At 30.0% G+C, this 18788-nt stretch overlaps 3 protein-coding genes across 3 annotated transcripts; all 3 read right to left on the reverse strand.

Annotated features, from left to right (window-relative positions):
* Positions 1–2638: 2638 nt before the first annotated feature.
* LOC136076491 (uncharacterized) lies at positions 2639–5523 on the reverse strand. The gene is made up of 4 exons (XM_065789857.1): positions 5374–5523; positions 3948–4043; positions 3233–3643; positions 2639–3124 (listed from the first exon to the last, which is right to left on the reverse strand). Exons 1-4 carry the CDS (start codon positions 5387–5389, stop codon positions 2682–2684), a joined length of 966 nt encoding a protein of 321 aa, XP_065645929.1. The 5' UTR covers positions 5390–5523; the 3' UTR covers positions 2639–2681.
* A 3629-nt stretch (positions 5524–9152) lies between these two features.
* On the reverse strand, positions 9153–12037 carry LOC136076492 (uncharacterized). Its single transcript, XM_065789858.1, has 4 exons — positions 11888–12037; positions 10462–10557; positions 9747–10157; positions 9153–9638 (listed from the first exon to the last, which is right to left on the reverse strand). Exons 1-4 carry the CDS (start codon positions 11901–11903, stop codon positions 9196–9198), a joined length of 966 nt encoding a protein of 321 aa, XP_065645930.1. The 5' UTR covers positions 11904–12037; the 3' UTR covers positions 9153–9195.
* Positions 12038–15666: 3629 nt separating this feature from the next.
* On the reverse strand, positions 15667–18551 carry LOC136076493 (uncharacterized). The gene is made up of 4 exons (XM_065789859.1): positions 18402–18551; positions 16976–17071; positions 16261–16671; positions 15667–16152 (listed from the first exon to the last, which is right to left on the reverse strand). The coding sequence occupies exons 1-4, from the start codon at positions 18415–18417 to the stop codon at positions 15710–15712; spliced, it is 966 nt and encodes a 321-aa protein (XP_065645931.1). The 5' UTR covers positions 18418–18551; the 3' UTR covers positions 15667–15709.
* Between the last annotated feature and the right edge of the window lie 237 nt (positions 18552–18788).

The following is an 18788-nucleotide window of genomic DNA, read 5'->3' on the forward strand; positions in this document are numbered from 1 at the left end:
ATTGGATTTTTGACCCATTACTAAATAACTGTTAAACTTTCAAAGAACTATTAAATATTTAGTTAATTAATATTTTAGCAATAAGGAAAACAAGCTATAGTGCAAAAAAAACATTGCCGTTTTATATTACATCGAAAATTTATCGAACAATATAATTGTTTGAAGATTGTTTAAACAATTGTAAAAATTCTGAGGGAAATCTTTTATGATTTGTTCGGTGTGATGTTGATTTACGCAGTCATGAAATAACAGCATCACTGGAAACCAGGATTCTGTTGATCAGATCAGTATTTGCTTCTCTTCTGGATGTTTTTCGGCTGAGGTTTTTGCGATAAGATTTAAAGTCTTTATTTCTAGCTTCTTGAGAACCCTCTGACACAAGTCCTATGGCTAATGTATGGCTCTGAATTATGTCATGTCCAGGTATCAATACTTTTTTTACAGATTGAGCCATGTTATACGATGGATAAAGGGACATACATAGTCTAACAGTGTCAAAACAAAAATCATAGAGTTTTAAGCAGCTTATTTTATATCCAGAAGATAATGTTACCAAGATAGTGTAAAATCTGAATATAAGGTTTTGATAACTTCAGCTTTTTGGTCATATGCTGCAAAAGCACGTCTTGAAGTATTGTCATAGTTGCTTTATCCAGAACCACCACTTTTGAGGAAATCAACAACAAATCCAAGTTTGTTCATAAAATCAATCTGAGTCTTTTGTTTAGTTACAGATGCCTTTTTTATTTTGCGTTTGTTAGAATACAAAGAAAAGGTATCTGTTTAGTTACAGAAACGTTTTCTTTTCCATTGCATTTAAAAAACACAAAGAAAAGTTACAGATACCTTATCTTTGAGTTATGTAAATGCAATGTGCACATTCATGTCAAAAAATCAAAGCCAGGTATGGAGACTGGGAAGACCATATTTGAATTCTCTATGAGAATAATCAATGTTAAGGATATCAAGACTGCTTATATTTTTCGGAGAGACACCACACACTGAACCTAATTGTTATGAGTTAGTTGTTCCAGATAATATCGTTTGAACTTTCACATCAATTATTGCAAGCTCAATAATACATTTCACTTGAATAGAAGATCCGCAAACATCTAATAAATTTTTACTCAAGCTTTCTATCTTACTTTTAATGCACTGATCTTCTTTTGTATGCAAAACTTAATGGTCTGCAATAGACTGTGGATGATGACTTTTGATTTCTCCAAATAAGCACATTTTCATTGCTGTTGCTATATCCAGGTAAATCCAATGGAAACAGACAAGTAATGTCAACGATTTTTCACGTTTGAATACGCTGTTCATGTCAGATACTGACAAAACTTGTTTATAAATGCTTTGTCCAGTAGCGCCATTGTTTCTATGCCGTTCAAAATCAAGTGCGTCAGCACAGATTCCTGAACTGCACAAATTCTTAGCGTTGATTACTTATTTCTTGCTAGCAATTAAAATACTTCAAGTGTTAGTAATTAAAACTAAAAGTAATTAAATTACTGTTAGTGTTAAATGTTAATTTAGTGTAAATTAAATTACTGTTAGTAAACAAATTACAAACAACTACCGATAGTATCTCAAAGTGGTTTATAAAAAACGAGGTAATACTCAACCTTGGAGTTAGTAAAACGGAGTCCATTTTGTATGGTACAGGAAAATCTCTCTCAAGACAACCAAACACAATGAACGTTTCTTACAACTTTAACTCAATATGTTTCACCTTGAGCTATAAATACCTTGGTATCGACTTAGACCTGGCACTAAACACGAGTAGTTACTTTAACAATGCTTATAAAAAAGCGTGTGGCAGACTAAGACTACTTAAAAAAAAGCAGATATTTGTTAACGCCTCTTGCTGCAGAACGCATTTCTGCTGTTAAATGAAAATAAAACATCTGTTTTATTTTCATTTAGCGAATTAACAAACTGACTTAGAGTGCAAGCTATTTATTTCAACTGCAGTTGATAAATTGCATGGAAACTAGAATACTACAAATTGTCACAACAAATTACGGCGAAGACTTATTGAAACTTTTGAGTTAAAAGTATTTACATTCTAGTTTTTTTTATAGTATTGTTTTGTTTCCTTACTTATTTAGCCGTACATACTTACAAGCGTCGTGTAATTAAGATATACAATGATAGCGACGTCAAGAAGAAAACAAACATGTCTCTTTACCAAGAGTACAAGAGAAAAACATACCCTTTACCAAGAGTATGTTTTCAAGAGCTACATCTATAAATTTCATTGATCATTTTCTTTTCACAATGTGATCACCGATAACAAGTTTTGGAAGCGCTAGAGGGAGCAGTAAAAGAGATGCCTCTCTAACAGCAACACCCACCAACCTCCACAACGCACCACTCTCGTGCTTAGTTTTTTCCTTCGTGTTGTTGTAATATACTTCATAGAAATTGTTTTATATTTTGTTAATAATCTGGTAAAATTAACAATGATAAAAATCAAAAATAAATAATGAGCATTTAAACCAGGTTGCACAACAAATAACAATGTTGGAGAAATTGTTGAGAGAGAAAGAGAACTAATCTTTTTTAGACGAAAATCCCTACAGGGTCCTAGAGGTTTTCGAACATTTACAGCCTTTTTATATAGCCGACAACAACATAATCTTGTTTATATTTTATTATTTACATGAGTTAAATATATATTACTTATAACATTTAAAAAACTTTTTTTTCATAAAACCAAAAACTCTTGTAAAAAAGCGTCTCTTTTGTGAAGTTTTACAAATACTGTCATCTTTATTTTTGTCGGTGTTCTTCGAAAGAGAACAACTGGAGTCGGTTACACAACTTTGAGTGGTTAATAAACCATTTTCTATAAGATCATTGCACTCTATTTTACTAACGTTTGATGACAAATTTTGAATAAAAGCTCTATGCGAGGATTTGTTGCATTTTTTCTCATGAACATCCTGATTATAAATCATATTATTGGCGTTAAAAGTCAAGAGACTGTTGATCAACGGCAGCGATGCACTAACATCGACGTTTTTTGACTGCACGCAAACTTCAGATAATGCTCTACTTTTTGTACATTTTAATGTTGATAAGTGTGGCGAAGAAGCGGATTTCTCTAAAACGTTGCTTTCTAAAACAAAACAAAAATACTAAATAATGAAGAGCTTGTTAATGGCTTTACATTTTTAAACCCAAGTTTCAAATAAACAAAGAACTTTGAATATACGTCAAGACCTACCTGCGTTACAGTTGTTGTCGACAACGGCTTTTATAGAACTTTGGTTACCGAATTCACTTAAGCTACTTTTTCTATCATAAATAGGCATTTCATGAATGTTAACCAGAGAACGGAAAAGTGGAAGAGAAGGTCTTTCGTTAACAGTTACTGTTTTGAGTAGCATTTCAGACGCTGCACGTTTTGTTTTATGAATACATATTTGAGAAACTTCATCGGCAACTAATTGTTCTTTGCTTTTTCTTGTATACCTGCGTTCTGTTTTTAACGGCTTCATATCAAAAAGTTCGTTGAAATCAAAATACGAAGTAGTTTGAACAAGTTCAATGTTTTTCGAATAAAGCAACTCACTCATTTCTTTAAATACGATAGCTTCTCTTATTAATGAAGGACAAACATTTTGTTTATGAGCCTCTAAAAATGAAAAGAAACCGAAACTTAGTACATTATATTTTGTTCACTCCATTGATCTTTACAGTTGATTTTGAGAGTCAAAAAACTAATGAATTGTTTTGTACATTTTTATTATTGTTTAATGTCTAACGATGGAAAACGGAAAGGTCAAAAATACTTATCAGTTAAACAATCAGGCTTATGAATTTATTGCATTACTCTTAGACAAAGTGTTTGCTTTTTTGTTTGTGTGAGAGCCCCAAACAACATTTTAAATACAGTTTTGACATTTCATTTTGAAAGAAAATGAGATTAAATATCCTACCTTGTTTAGCTAAGGAGTATTTTGATATTTCGAAATCTTCGATTTTTTCATCCAAGTCAATGTGTATTTTAAATTCATTTAAATTTTTTCTTTCGACTAAATAAAAGTATTATGTTAAGTATTATGTTAAATATTATTCAAAAGATAAATTCGCAAAGATTTACTACGATTGTTTATTACGAATGTTTATTTGCTTAAATTAAAGAGTTAACTTAACTTGCACTGCAGAAGGGCATTTAACCAAGAAGTTAATGCCTCCTACTTTATTAATGTCGTTTACTTAGTCCAAGTCGGCCGAGAAGGGGCCCGACGTTCAATGCCTTGGGCCTCTTTGTTCTAAGTCAGAACAAAGAGGCCCGAGACATTGAACGTCTAACTAATACGCGATGGCTGCTAACACTAACGTAAAAAATTTATTATAAATAATAAATGTAAACGACAAGAAACTTTATAAAACTTTTTTAATGAGCTTTTAGAACTATATTTAATATAAGCTACTTCTGATTATAGTTTACATGATTCTGTAAACTATAATCTCTATATACGATTATATAAAATAAATTTCGTTACATGGTCACATAAAATACCTGCTTGAAATTGTTTGATCTTAGTAAATCTTTTAGTTCTTAGGTTATTAAGGGTGCTATGGCGCTAACAAATATCTAACATTTGAAGTAGTATTTTTTCATTGTTCTGTTTTCCATTATTATTATCATTATTATTATTATAATTATTGTTATTATTAATATTGTTATTATTTTTTTTTTTTTTTTTTTGCTTTGCCTACCATAGTATGTCCAGATGTAAATAGACGTTGTTCAAAAATAATATGTTAGAACATGGGTACTAGTGTTTTTTGAATATTTTGAGAACATGGTTACTAGTATAGTATATAGTTGATAGCATAGTATATAGTATAGGTAGTGATCCGGTCATCAAAAATCGTTGTAAATCAATGCGTATGAAATGAATATATGAAATATTTTATAGCTAAATTATAAAAAGAAGTTTATCAAACTTTCACCATTTTAGTACTGGTTTCGGCATCAAAAAATAAGAGCATTTTTATCTTGAATAAAGGTTAACCTTAACATTCTTTTAGTCCTAAGCAAATTTGGTTAGCGCGTTTTTGATCAGCCCCTTAACGGTAATAAAAACGCTGGTGAGACGAAGGTGTTAAGGATTTAACTGTCTTTGAAGGTACAGCAAGATAAAATTAAAAAAATAAATGCTTTAATAATTTGGATTTGATGGCATAGACTCGTTTATAAAGTCAAATAAATTTATATATTAGCTTATTTGCAAAAAATTATAAATGCTTACTTAATAAAAACTTATAAAGCCTATTAAAAACAAAAAATAAAGAACTATGTATGCCTTTTAACAAAATAAACAATAAAAAAAACGTATATGATAAAGTATTTACCTTTGGTTTCAAACATCTTTTACTTTATTATAATATACTTTTTCAATTGTAAATATTTTTTTCAAAATAATTTTGTATTTTTTAAAGATACTTTAAAAACGATTTTAATTGATAAACTGCTTCTATCACTTCAAATTTCAAAGTTGAAATGTTAAGAATATCATTTGTTTGCAAATTATAAAAAAAAAAAACAATTTGACGTCATACTTAGGGTTTACATGGTAAAAAAGGTGAAAAATTGATTTAGAATTATTTGACGTCACATTTTGAGCCTTATTTTCGTCCTTGTTTTTAAAACTTTTACATATTATGTTTTAATTGTTTCAATGTCATATCTTGTTGTACGCGAATGTGTGTATTTAAAGTATCAAAGATAAACACCACCTGCGTTCTAACTAAATTTTTCTTTGTAATATATCGCCCTGTTATTGCCCCGATCGTCTCCAGACGTATAAATTTATTACTAAAAAACGTTTACAAATGTTACATAAAAACGTCAAAGAAGACATTAGAAAGAAGCCATAAATCATTATATAACAATGCAATTGTAAAACTGGCAAATATTATTTAATTCCGTCTTTTTGGACAGTTCTTTTACAAGAAAGGCCTCCGACTGTTTTCGGATACTTTGACGCCATTGTCACGGTTGAGAAGTATTGGAGCGTGTTTTATTTCTTGGTCTCGTTAGAACCCTATTTTTATTTCTCCATTGTATAGACCGTCACCAGAGCATGTGAATTTTTTGACACTGGGTTTACACTTCCGAATTAATTTAGACTTGTTATTCCAAGAATTCACTTTTACTGGACAAAATTCATATCTAAATTAATATTAGGGCTATATTCACTAAAATAAGCATGAGTACTAATATGATGTCTTCGCTTTTTAAAAAGGTGTTACTTTTTCATTTTGTTGTTATGGCTATCTTCATTTTGCTTAGCAACCATCTACTTTTGGTATTTGCAGATATTTTGCGAGTGCTTTGTTTACTAAATTTGGCATGAGTACCAATATGAGAGCGCGTTTCTTTTAAAAGTTAATTTTTTTTCTTTTATTTTTGTTGCTATAAATACTTGTCATGCCTAGTTACAAGATATTTCTTTTAGTTACAAAGAGATAAATTGGTTTTTGAATAAATTTGATTGGATTTTCGACCCATTACTAAATAACTGTTAAACTTTCAAAGAACTATTAAATATTTAGTTAATTAATATTTTAGCAATAAGGAAAACAAGCTATAGTGCAAAAAAAACATTGCCGTTTTATATTACATCGAAAATTTATCGAACAATATAATTGTTTGAAGATTGTTTAAACAATTGTAAAAATTCTGAGGGAAATCTTTTATGATTTGTTCGGTGTGATGTTGATTTACGCAGTCATGAAATAACAGCATCACTGGAAACCAGGATTCTGTTGATCAGATCAGTATTTGCTTCTCTTCTGGATGTTTTTCGGCTGAGGTTTTTGCGATAAGATTTAAAGTCTTTATTTCTAGCTTCTTGAGAACCCTCTGACACAAGTCCTATGGCTAATGTATGGCTCTGAATTATGTCATGTCCAGGTATCAATACTTTTTTTACAGATTGAGCCATGTTATACGATGGATAAAGGGACATACATAGTCTAACAGTGTCAAAACAAAAATCATAGAGTTTTAAGCAGCTTATTTTATATCCAGAAGATAATGTTACCAAGATAGTGTAAAATCTGAATATAAGGTTTTGATAACTTCAGCTTTTTGGTCATATGCTGCAAAAGCACGTCTTGAAGTATTGTCATAGTTGCTTTATCCAGAACCACCACTTTTGAGGAAATCAACAACAAATCCAAGTTTGTTCATAAAATCAATCTGAGTCTTTTGTTTAGTTACAGATGCCTTTTTTATTTTGCGTTTGTTAGAATACAAAGAAAAGGTATCTGTTTAGTTACAGAAACGTTTTCTTTTCCATTGCATTTAAAAAACACAAAGAAAAGTTACAGATACCTTATCTTTGAGTTATGTAAATGCAATGTGCACATTCATGTCAAAAAATCAAAGCCAGGTATGGAGACTGGGAAGACCATATTTGAATTCTCTATGAGAATAATCAATGTTAAGGATATCAAGACTGCTTATATTTTTCGGAGAGACACCACACACTGAACCTAATTGTTATGAGTTAGTTGTTCCAGATAATATCGTTTGAACTTTCACATCAATTATTGCAAGCTCAATAATACATTTCACTTGAATAGAAGATCCGCAAACATCTAATAAATTTTTACTCAAGCTTTCTATCTTACTTTTAATGCACTGATCTTCTTTTGTATGCAAAACTTAATGGTCTGCAATAGACTGTGGATGATGACTTTTGATTTCTCCAAATAAGCACATTTTCATTGCTGTTGCTATATCCAGGTAAATCCAATGGAAACAGACAAGTAATGTCAACGATTTTTCACGTTTGAATACGCTGTTCATGTCAGATACTGACAAAACTTGTTTATAAATGCTTTGTCCAGTAGCGCCATTGTTTCTATGCCGTTCAAAATCAAGTGCGTCAGCACAGATTCCTGAACTGCACAAATTCTTAGCGTTGATTACTTATTTCTTGCTAGCAATTAAAATACTTCAAGTGTTAGTAATTAAAACTAAAAGTAATTAAATTACTGTTAGTGTTAAATGTTAATTTAGTGTAAATTAAATTACTGTTAGTAAACAAATTACAAACAACTACCGATAGTATCTCAAAGTGGTTTATAAAAAACGAGGTAATACTCAACCTTGGAGTTAGTAAAACGGAGTCCATTTTGTATGGTACAGGAAAATCTCTCTCAAGACAACCAAACACAATGAACGTTTCTTACAACTTTAACTCAATATGTTTCACCTTGAGCTATAAATACCTTGGTATCGACTTAGACCTGGCACTAAACACGAGTAGTTACTTTAACAATGCTTATAAAAAAGCGTGTGGCAGACTAAGACTACTTAAAAAAAAGCAGATATTTGTTAACGCCTCTTGCTGCAGAACGCATTTCTGCTGTTAAATGAAAATAAAACATCTGTTTTATTTTCATTTAGCGAATTAACAAACTGACTTAGAGTGCAAGCTATTTATTTCAACTGCAGTTGATAAATTGCATGGAAACTAGAATACTACAAATTGTCACAACAAATTACGGCGAAGACTTATTGAAACTTTTGAGTTAAAAGTATTTACATTCTAGTTTTTTTTATAGTATTGTTTTGTTTCCTTACTTATTTAGCCGTACATACTTACAAGCGTCGTGTAATTAAGATATACAATGATAGCGACGTCAAGAAGAAAACAAACATGTCTCTTTACCAAGAGTACAAGAGAAAAATATACCCTTTACCAAGAGTATGTTTTCAAGAGCTACATCTATAAATTTCATTGATCATTTTCTTTTCACAATGTGATCACCGATAACAAGTTTTGGAAGCGCTAGAGGGAGCAGTAAAAGAGATGCCTCTCTAACAGCAACACCCACCAACCTCCACAACGCACCACTCTCGTGCTTAGTTTTTTCCTTCGTGTTGTTGTAATATACTTCATAGAAATTGTTTTATATTTTGTTAATAATCTGGTAAAATTAACAATGATAAAAATCAAAAATAAATAATGAGCATTTAAACCAGGTTGCACAACAAATAACAATGTTGGAGAAATTGTTGAGAGAGAAAGAGAACTAATCTTTTTTAGACGAAAATCCCTACAGGGTCCTAGAGGTTTTCGAACATTTACAGCCTTTTTATATAGCCGACAACAACATAATCTTGTTTATATTTTATTATTTACATGAGTTAAATATATATTACTTATAACATTTAAAAAACTTTTTTTTCATAAAACCAAAAACTCTTGTAAAAAAGCGTCTCTTTTGTGAAGTTTTACAAATACTGTCATCTTTATTTTTGTCGGTGTTCTTCGAAAGAGAACAACTGGAGTCGGTTACACAACTTTGAGTGGTTAATAAACCATTTTCTATAAGATCATTGCACTCTATTTTACTAACGTTTGATGACAAATTTTGAATAAAAGCTCTATGCGAGGATTTGTTGCATTTTTTCTCATGAACATCCTGATTATAAATCATATTATTGGCGTTAAAAGTCAAGAGACTGTTGATCAACGGCAGCGATGCACTAACATCGACGTTTTTTGACTGCACGCAAACTTCAGATAATGCTCTACTTTTTGTACATTTTAATGTTGATAAGTGTGGCGAAGAAGCGGATTTCTCTAAAACGTTGCTTTCTAAAACAAAACAAAAATACTAAATAATGAAGAGCTTGTTAATGGCTTTACATTTTTAAACCCAAGTTTCAAATAAACAAAGAACTTTGAATATACGTCAAGACCTACCTGCGTTACAGTTGTTGTCGACAACGGCTTTTATAGAACTTTGGTTACCGAATTCACTTAAGCTACTTTTTCTATCATAAATAGGCATTTCATGAATGTTAACCAGAGAACGGAAAAGTGGAAGAGAAGGTCTTTCGTTAACAGTTACTGTTTTGAGTAGCATTTCAGACGCTGCACGTTTTGTTTTATGAATACATATTTGAGAAACTTCATCGGCAACTAATTGTTCTTTGCTTTTTCTTGTATACCTGCGTTCTGTTTTTAACGGCTTCATATCAAAAAGTTCGTTGAAATCAAAATACGAAGTAGTTTGAACAAGTTCAATGTTTTTCGAATAAAGCAACTCACTCATTTCTTTAAATACGATAGCTTCTCTTATTAATGAAGGACAAACATTTTGTTTATGAGCCTCTAAAAATGAAAAGAAACCGAAACTTAGTACATTATATTTTGTTCACTCCATTGATCTTTACAGTTGATTTTGAGAGTCAAAAAACTAATGAATTGTTTTGTACATTTTTATTATTGTTTAATGTCTAACGATGGAAAACGGAAAGGTCAAAAATACTTATCAGTTAAACAATCAGGCTTATGAATTTATTGCATTACTCTTAGACAAAGTGTTTGCTTTTTTGTTTGTGTGAGAGCCCCAAACAACATTTTAAATACAGTTTTGACATTTCATTTTGAAAGAAAATGAGATTAAATATCCTACCTTGTTTAGCTAAGGAGTATTTTGATATTTCGAAATCTTCGATTTTTTCATCCAAGTCAATGTGTATTTTAAATTCATTTAAATTTTTTCTTTCGACTAAATAAAAGTATTATGTTAAGTATTATGTTAAATATTATTCAAAAGATAAATTCGCAAAGATTTACTACGATTGTTTATTACGAATGTTTATTTGCTTAAATTAAAGAGTTAACTTAACTTGCACTGCAGAAGGGCATTTAACCAAGAAGTTAATGCCTCCTACTTTATTAATGTCGTTTACTTAGTCCAAGTCGGCCGAGAAGGGGCCCGACGTTCAATGCCTTGGGCCTCTTTGTTCTAAGTCAGAACAAAGAGGCCCGAGACATTGAACGTCTAACTAATACGCGATGGCTGCTAACACTAACGTAAAAAATTTATTATAAATAATAAATGTAAACGACAAGAAACTTTATAAAACTTTTTTAATGAGCTTTTAGAACTATATTTAATATAAGCTACTTCTGATTATAGTTTACATGATTCTGTAAACTATAATCTCTATATACGATTATATAAAATAAATTTCGTTACATGGTCACATAAAATACCTGCTTGAAATTGTTTGATCTTAGTAAATCTTTTAGTTCTTAGGTTATTAAGGGTGCTATGGCGCTAACAAATATCTAACATTTGAAGTAGTATTTTTTCATTGTTCTGTTTTCCATTATTATTATCATTATTATTATTATAATTATTGTTATTATTAATATTGTTATTATTTATTTTTTTTTTTTTTTGCTTTGCCTACCACAGTATGTCCAGATGTAAATAGACGTTGTTCAAAAATAATATGTTAGAACATGGGTACTAGTGTTTTTTGAATATTTTGAGAACATGGTTACTAGTATAGTATATAGTTGATAGCATAGTATATAGTATAGGTAGTGATCCGGTCATCAAAAATCGTTGTAAATCAATGCGTATGAAATGAATATATGAAATATTTTATAGCTAAATTATAAAAAGAAGTTTATCAAACTTTCACCATTTTAGTACTGGTTTCGGCATCAAAAAATAAGAGCATTTTTATCTTGAATAAAGGTTAACCTTAACATTCTTTTAGTCCTAAGCAAATTTGGTTAGCGCGTTTTTGATCAGCCCCTTAACGGTAATAAAAACGCTGGTGAGACGAAGGTGTTAAGGATTTAACTGTCTTTGAAGGTACAGCAAGATAAAATTAAAAAAATAAATGCTTTAATAATTTGGATTTGATGGCATAGACTCGTTTATAAAGTCAAATAAATTTATATATTAGCTTATTTGCAAAAAATTATAAATGCTTACTTAATAAAAACTTATAAAGCCTATTAAAAACAAAAAATAAAGAACTATGTATGCCTTTTAACAAAATAAACAATAAAAAAAACGTATATGATAAAGTATTTACCTTTGGTTTCAAACATCTTTTACTTTATTATAATATACTTTTTCAATTGTAAATATTTTTTTCAAAATAATTTTGTATTTTTTAAAGATACTTTAAAAACGATTTTAATTGATAAACTGCTTCTATCACTTCAAATTTCAAAGTTGAAATGTTAAGAATATCATTTGTTTGCAAATTATAAAAAAAAAAAACAATTTGACGTCATACTTAGGGTTTACATGGTAAAAAAGGTGAAAAATTGATTTAGAATTATTTGACGTCACATTTTGAGCCTTATTTTCGTCCTTGTTTTTAAAACTTTTACATATTATGTTTTAATTGTTTCAATGTCATATCTTGTTGTACGCGAATGTGTGTATTTAAAGTATCAAAGATAAACACCACCTGCGTTCTAACTAAATTTTTCTTTGTAATATATCGCCCTGTTATTGCCCCGATCGTCTCCAGACGTATAAATTTATTACTAAAAAACGTTTACAAATGTTACATAAAAACGTCAAAGAAGACATTAGAAAGAAGCCATAAATCATTATATAACAATGCAATTGTAAAACTGGCAAATATTATTTAATTCCGTCTTTTTGGACAGTTCTTTTACAAGAAAGGCCTCCGACTGTTTTCGGATACTTTGACGCCATTGTCACGGTTGAGAAGTATTGGAGCGTGTTTTATTTCTTGGTCTCGTTAGAACCCTATTTTTATTTCTCCATTGTATAGACCGTCACCAGAGCATGTGAATTTTTTGACACTGGGTTTACACTTCCGAATTAATTTAGACTTGTTATTCCAAGAATTCACTTTTACTGGACAAAATTCATATCTAAATTAATATTAGGGCTATATTCACTAAAATAAGCATGAGTACTAATATGATGTCTTCGCTTTTTAAAAAGGTGTTACTTTTTCATTTTGTTGTTATGGCTATCTTCATTTTGCTTAGCAACCATCTACTTTTGGTATTTGCAGATATTTTGCGAGTGCTTTGTTTACTAAATTTGGCATGAGTACCAATATGAGAGCGCGTTTCTTTTAAAAGTTAATTTTTTTTCTTTTATTTTTGTTGCTATAAATACTTGTCATGCCTAGTTACAAGATATTTCTTTTAGTTACAAAGAGATAAATTGGTTTTTGAATAAATTTGATTGGATTTTCGACCCATTACTAAATAACTGTTAAACTTTCAAAGAACTATTAAATATTTAGTTAATTAATATTTTAGCAATAAGGAAAACAAGCTATAGTGCAAAAAAAACATTGCCGTTTTATATTACATCGAAAATTTATCGAACAATATAATTGTTTGAAGATTGTTTAAACAATTGTAAAAATTCTGAGGGAAATCTTTTATGATTTGTTCGGTGTGATGTTGATTTACGCAGTCATGAAATAACAGCATCACTGGAAACCAGGATTCTGTTGATCAGATCAGTATTTGCTTCTCTTCTGGATGTTTTTCGGCTGAGGTTTTTGCGATAAGATTTAAAGTCTTTATTTCTAGCTTCTTGAGAACCCTCTGACACAAGTCCTATGGCTAATGTATGGCTCTGAATTATGTCATGTCCAGGTATCAATACTTTTTTTACAGATTGAGCCATGTTATACGATGGATAAAGGGACATACATAGTCTAACAGTGTCAAAACAAAAATCATAGAGTTTTAAGCAGCTTATTTTATATCCAGAAGATAATGTTACCAAGATAGTGTAAAATCTGAATATAAGGTTTTGATAACTTCAGCTTTTTGGTCATATGCTGCAAAAGCACGTCTTGAAGTATTGTCATAGTTGCTTTATCTAGAACCACCACTTTTGAGGAAATCAACAACAAATCCAAGTTTGTTCATAAAATCAATCTGAGTCTTTTGTTTAGTTACAGATGCCTTCTTTTTTTTGCGTTTGTTAGAATACAAAGAAAAGGTATCTGTTTAGTTACAGAAACGTTTTCTTTTCCATTGCATTTAAAAAACACAAAGAAAAGTTACAGATACCTTATCTTTGAGTTATGTAAATGCAATGTGCACATTCATGTCAAAAAATCAAAGCCAGGTATGGAGACTGGGAAGACCATATTTGAATTCTCTATGAGAATAATCAATGTTAAGGATATCAAGACTGCTTATATTTTTCGGAGAGACACCACACACTGAACCTAATTGTTATGAGTTAGTTGTTCCAGATAATATCGTTTGAACTTTCACATCAATTATTGCAAGCTCAATAATACATTTCACTTGAATAGAAGATCCGCAAACATCTAATAAATTTTTACTCAAGCTTTCTATCTTACTTTTAATGCACTGATCTTCTTTTGTATGCAAAACTTAATGGTCTGCAATAGACTGTGGATGATGACTTTTGATTTCTCCAAATAAGCACATTTTCATTGCTGTTGCTATATCCAGGTAAATCCAATGGAAACAGACAAGTAATGTCAACGATTTTTCACGTTTGAATACGCTGTTCATGTCAGATACTGACAAAACTTGTTTATAAATGCTTTGTCCAGTAGCGCCATTGTTTCTATGCCGTTCAAAATCAAGTGCGTCAGCACAGATTCCTGAACTGCACAAATTCTTAGCGTTGATTACTTATTTCTTGCTAGCAATTAAAATACTTCAAGTGTTAGTAATTAAAACTAAAAGTAATTAAATTACTGTTAGTGTTAAATGTTAATTTAGTGTAAATTAAATTACTGTTAGTAAACAAATTACAAACAACTACCGATAGTATCTCAAAGTGGTTTATAAAAAACGAGGTAATACTCAACCTTGGAGTTAGTAAAACGGAGTCCATTTTGTATGGTACAGGAAAATCTCTCTCAAGACAACCAAACACAATGAACGTTTCTTACAACTTTAACTCAATATGTTTCACCTTGAGCTATAAATACCTTGGTATCGACTTAGACCTGGCACTAAACACGAGTAGTTACTTTAACAATGCTTATAAAAAAGCGTGTGGCAGACTAAGACTACTTAAAAAAAAGCAGATATTTGTTAACGCCTCTTGCTGCAGAACGCATTTCTGCTGTTAAATGAAAATAAAACATCTGTTTTATTTTCATTTAGCGAATTAACAAACTGACTTAGAGTGCAAGCTATTTATTTCAACTGCAGTTGATAAATTGCATGGAAACTAGAATACTACAAATTGTCACAACAAATTACGGCGAAGACTTATTGAAACTTTTGAGTTAAAAGTATTTACATTCTAGTTTTTTTTATAGTATTGTTTTGTTTCCTTACTTATTTAGCCGTACATACTTACAAGCGTCGTGTAATTAAGATATACAATGATAGCGACGTCAAGAAGAAAACAAACATGTCTCTTTACCAAGAGTACAAGAGAAAAATATACCCTTTACCAAGAGTATGTTTTCAAGAGCTACATCTATAAATTTCATTGATCATTTTCTTTTCACAATGTGATCACCGATAACAAGTTTTGGAAGCGCTAGAGGGAGCAGTAAAAGAGATGCCTCTCTAACAGCAACACCCACCAACCTCCACAACGCACCACTCTCGTGCTTAGTTTTTTCCTTCGTGTTGTTGTAATATACTTCATAGAAATTGTTTTATATTTTGTTAATAATCTGGTAAAATTAACAATGATAAAAATCAAAAATAAATAATGAGCATTTAAACCAGGTTGCACAACAAATAACAATGTTGGAGAAATTGTTGAGAGAGAAAGAGAACTAATCTTTTTTAGACGAAAATCCCTACAGGGTCCTAGAGGTTTTCGAACATTTACAGCCTTTTTATATAGCCGACAACAACATAATCTTGTTTATATTTTATTATTTACATGAGTTAAATATATATTACTTATAACATTTAAAAAACTTTTTTTTCATAAAACCAAAAACTCTTGTAAAAAAGCGTCTCTTTTGTGAAGTTTTACAAATACTGTCATCTTTATTTTTGTCGGTGTTCTTCGAAAGAGAACAACTGGAGTCGGTTACACAACTTTGAGTGGTTAATAAACCATTTTCTATAAGATCATTGCACTCTATTTTACTAACGTTTGATGACAAATTTTGAATAAAAGCTCTATGCGAGGATTTGTTGCATTTTTTCTCATGAACATCCTGATTATAAATCATATTATTGGCGTTAAAAGTCAAGAGACTGTTGATCAACGGCAGCGATGCACTAACATCGACGTTTTTTGACTGCACGCAAACTTCAGATAATGCTCTACTTTTTGTACATTTTAATGTTGATAAGTGTGGCGAAGAAGCGGATTTCTCTAAAACGTTGCTTTCTAAAACAAAACAAAAATACTAAATAATGAAGAGCTTGTTAATGGCTTTACATTTTTAAACCCAAGTTTCAAATAAACAAAGAACTTTGAATATACGTCAAGACCTACCTGCGTTACAGTTGTTGTCGACAACGGCTTTTATAGAACTTTGGTTACCGAATTCACTTAAGCTACTTTTTCTATCATAAATAGGCATTTCATGAATGTTAACCAGAGAACGGAAAAGTGGAAGAGAAGGTCTTTCGTTAACAGTTACTGTTTTGAGTAGCATTTCAGACGCTGCACGTTTTGTTTTATGAATACATATTTGAGAAACTTCATCGGCAACTAATTGTTCTTTGCTTTTTCTTGTATACCTGCGTTCTGTTTTTAACGGCTTCATATCAAAAAGTTCGTTGAAATCAAAATACGAAGTAGTTTGAACAAGTTCAATGTTTTTCGAATAAAGCAACTCACTCATTTCTTTAAATACGATAGCTTCTCTTATTAATGAAGGACAAACATTTTGTTTATGAGCCTCTAAAAATGAAAAGAAACCGAAACTTAGTACATTATATTTTGTTCACTCCATTGATCTTTACAGTTGATTTTGAGAGTCAAAAAACTAATGAATTGTTTTGTACATTTTTATTATTGTTTAATGTCTAACGATGGAAAACGGAAAGGTCAAAAATACTTATCAGTTAAACAATCAGGCTTATGAATTTATTGCATTACTCTTAGACAAAGTGTTTGCTTTTTTGTTTGTGTGAGAGCCCCAAACAACATTTTAAATACAGTTTTGACATTTCATTTTGAAAGAAAATGAGATTAAATATCCTACCTTGTTTAGCTAAGGAGTATTTTGATATTTCGAAATCTTCGATTTTTTCATCCAAGTCAATGTGTATTTTAAATTCATTTAAATTTTTTCTTTCGACTAAATAAAAGTATTATGTTAAGTATTATGTTAAATATTATTCAAAAGATAAATTCGCAAAGATTTACTACGATTGTTTATTACGAATGTTTATTTGCTTAAATTAAAGAGTTAACTTAACTTGCACTGCAGAAGGGCATTTAACCAAGAAGTTAATGCCTCCTACTTTATTAATGTCGTTTACTTAGTCCAAGTCGGCCGAGAAGGGGCCCGACGTTCAATGCCTTGGGCCTCTTTGTTCTAAGTCAGAACAAAGAGGCCCGAGACATTGAACGTCTAACTAATACGCGATGGCTGCTAACACTAACGTAAAAAATTTATTATAAATAATAAATGTAAACGACAAGAAACTTTATAAAACTTTTTTAATGAGCTTTTAGAACTATATTTAATATAAGCTACTTCTGATTATAGTTTACATGATTCTGTAAACTATAATCTCTATATACGATTATATAAAATAAATTTCGTTACATGGTCACATAAAATACCTGCTTGAAATTGTTTGATCTTAGTAAATCTTTTAGTTCTTAGGTTATTAAGGGTGCTATGGCGCTAACAAATATCTAACATTTGAAGTAGTATTTTTTCATTGTTCTGTTTTCCATTATTATTATCATTATTATTATTATAATTATTGTTATTATTAATATTGTTATTATTTATTTTTTTTTTTTTTTGCTTTGCCTACCACAGTATGTCCAGATGTAAATAGACGTTGTTCAAAAATAATATGTTAGAACATGGGTACTAGTGTTTTTTGAATATTTTGAGAACATGGTTACTAGTATAGTATATAGTTGATAGCATAGTATATAGTATAGGTAGTGATCCGGTCATCAAAAATCGTTGTAAATCAATGCGTATGAAATGAATATATGAAATATTTTATAGCTAAATTATAAAAAGAAGTTTATCAAACTTTCACCATTTTAGTACTGGTTTCGGCATCAAAAAATAAGAGCATTTTTATCTTGAATAAAGGTTAACCTTAACATTCTTTTAGTCCTAAGCAAATTTGGTTAGCGCGTTTTTGATCAGCCCCTTAACGGTAATAAAAACGCTGGTGAGACGAAGGTGTTAAGGATTTAACTGTCTTTGAAGGTACAGCAAGATAAAATTAAAAAAATAAATGCTTTAATAATTTGGATTTGATGGCATAGACTCGTTTATAAAGTCAAATAAATTTATATATTAGCTTATTTGCAAAAAATTATAAATGCTTACTTAATAAAAACTTATAAAGCCTATTAAAAACAAAAAATAAAGAACTATGTATGCCTTTTAACAAAATAAACAATAAAAAAAACGTATATGATAAAGTATTTACCTTTGGTTTCAAACATCTTTTACTTTATTATAATATACTTTTTCAATTGTAAATATTTTTTTCAAAATAATTTTGTATTTTTTAAAGATACTTTAAAAACGATTTTAATTGATAAACTGCTTCTATCACTTCAAATTTCAAAGTTGAAATGTTAAGAATATCATTTGTTTGCAAATTATAAAAAAAAAAAACAATTTGACGTCATACTTAGGGTTTACATGGTAAAAAAGGTGAAAAATTGATTTAGAATTATTTGACGTCACATTTTGAGCCTTATTTTCGTCCTTGTTTTTAAAACTTTTACATATTATGTTTTAATTGTTTCAATGTCATATCTTGTTGTACGCGAATGTGTGTATTTAAAGTATCAAAGATAAACACCACCTG

The sequence above is a fragment of the Hydra vulgaris genome, chromosome 02 (assembly GCF_038396675.1).
Source record: "Hydra vulgaris chromosome 02, alternate assembly HydraT2T_AEP".
Taxonomy (NCBI): Eukaryota; Metazoa; Cnidaria; class Hydrozoa; order Anthoathecata; family Hydridae; genus Hydra; species Hydra vulgaris.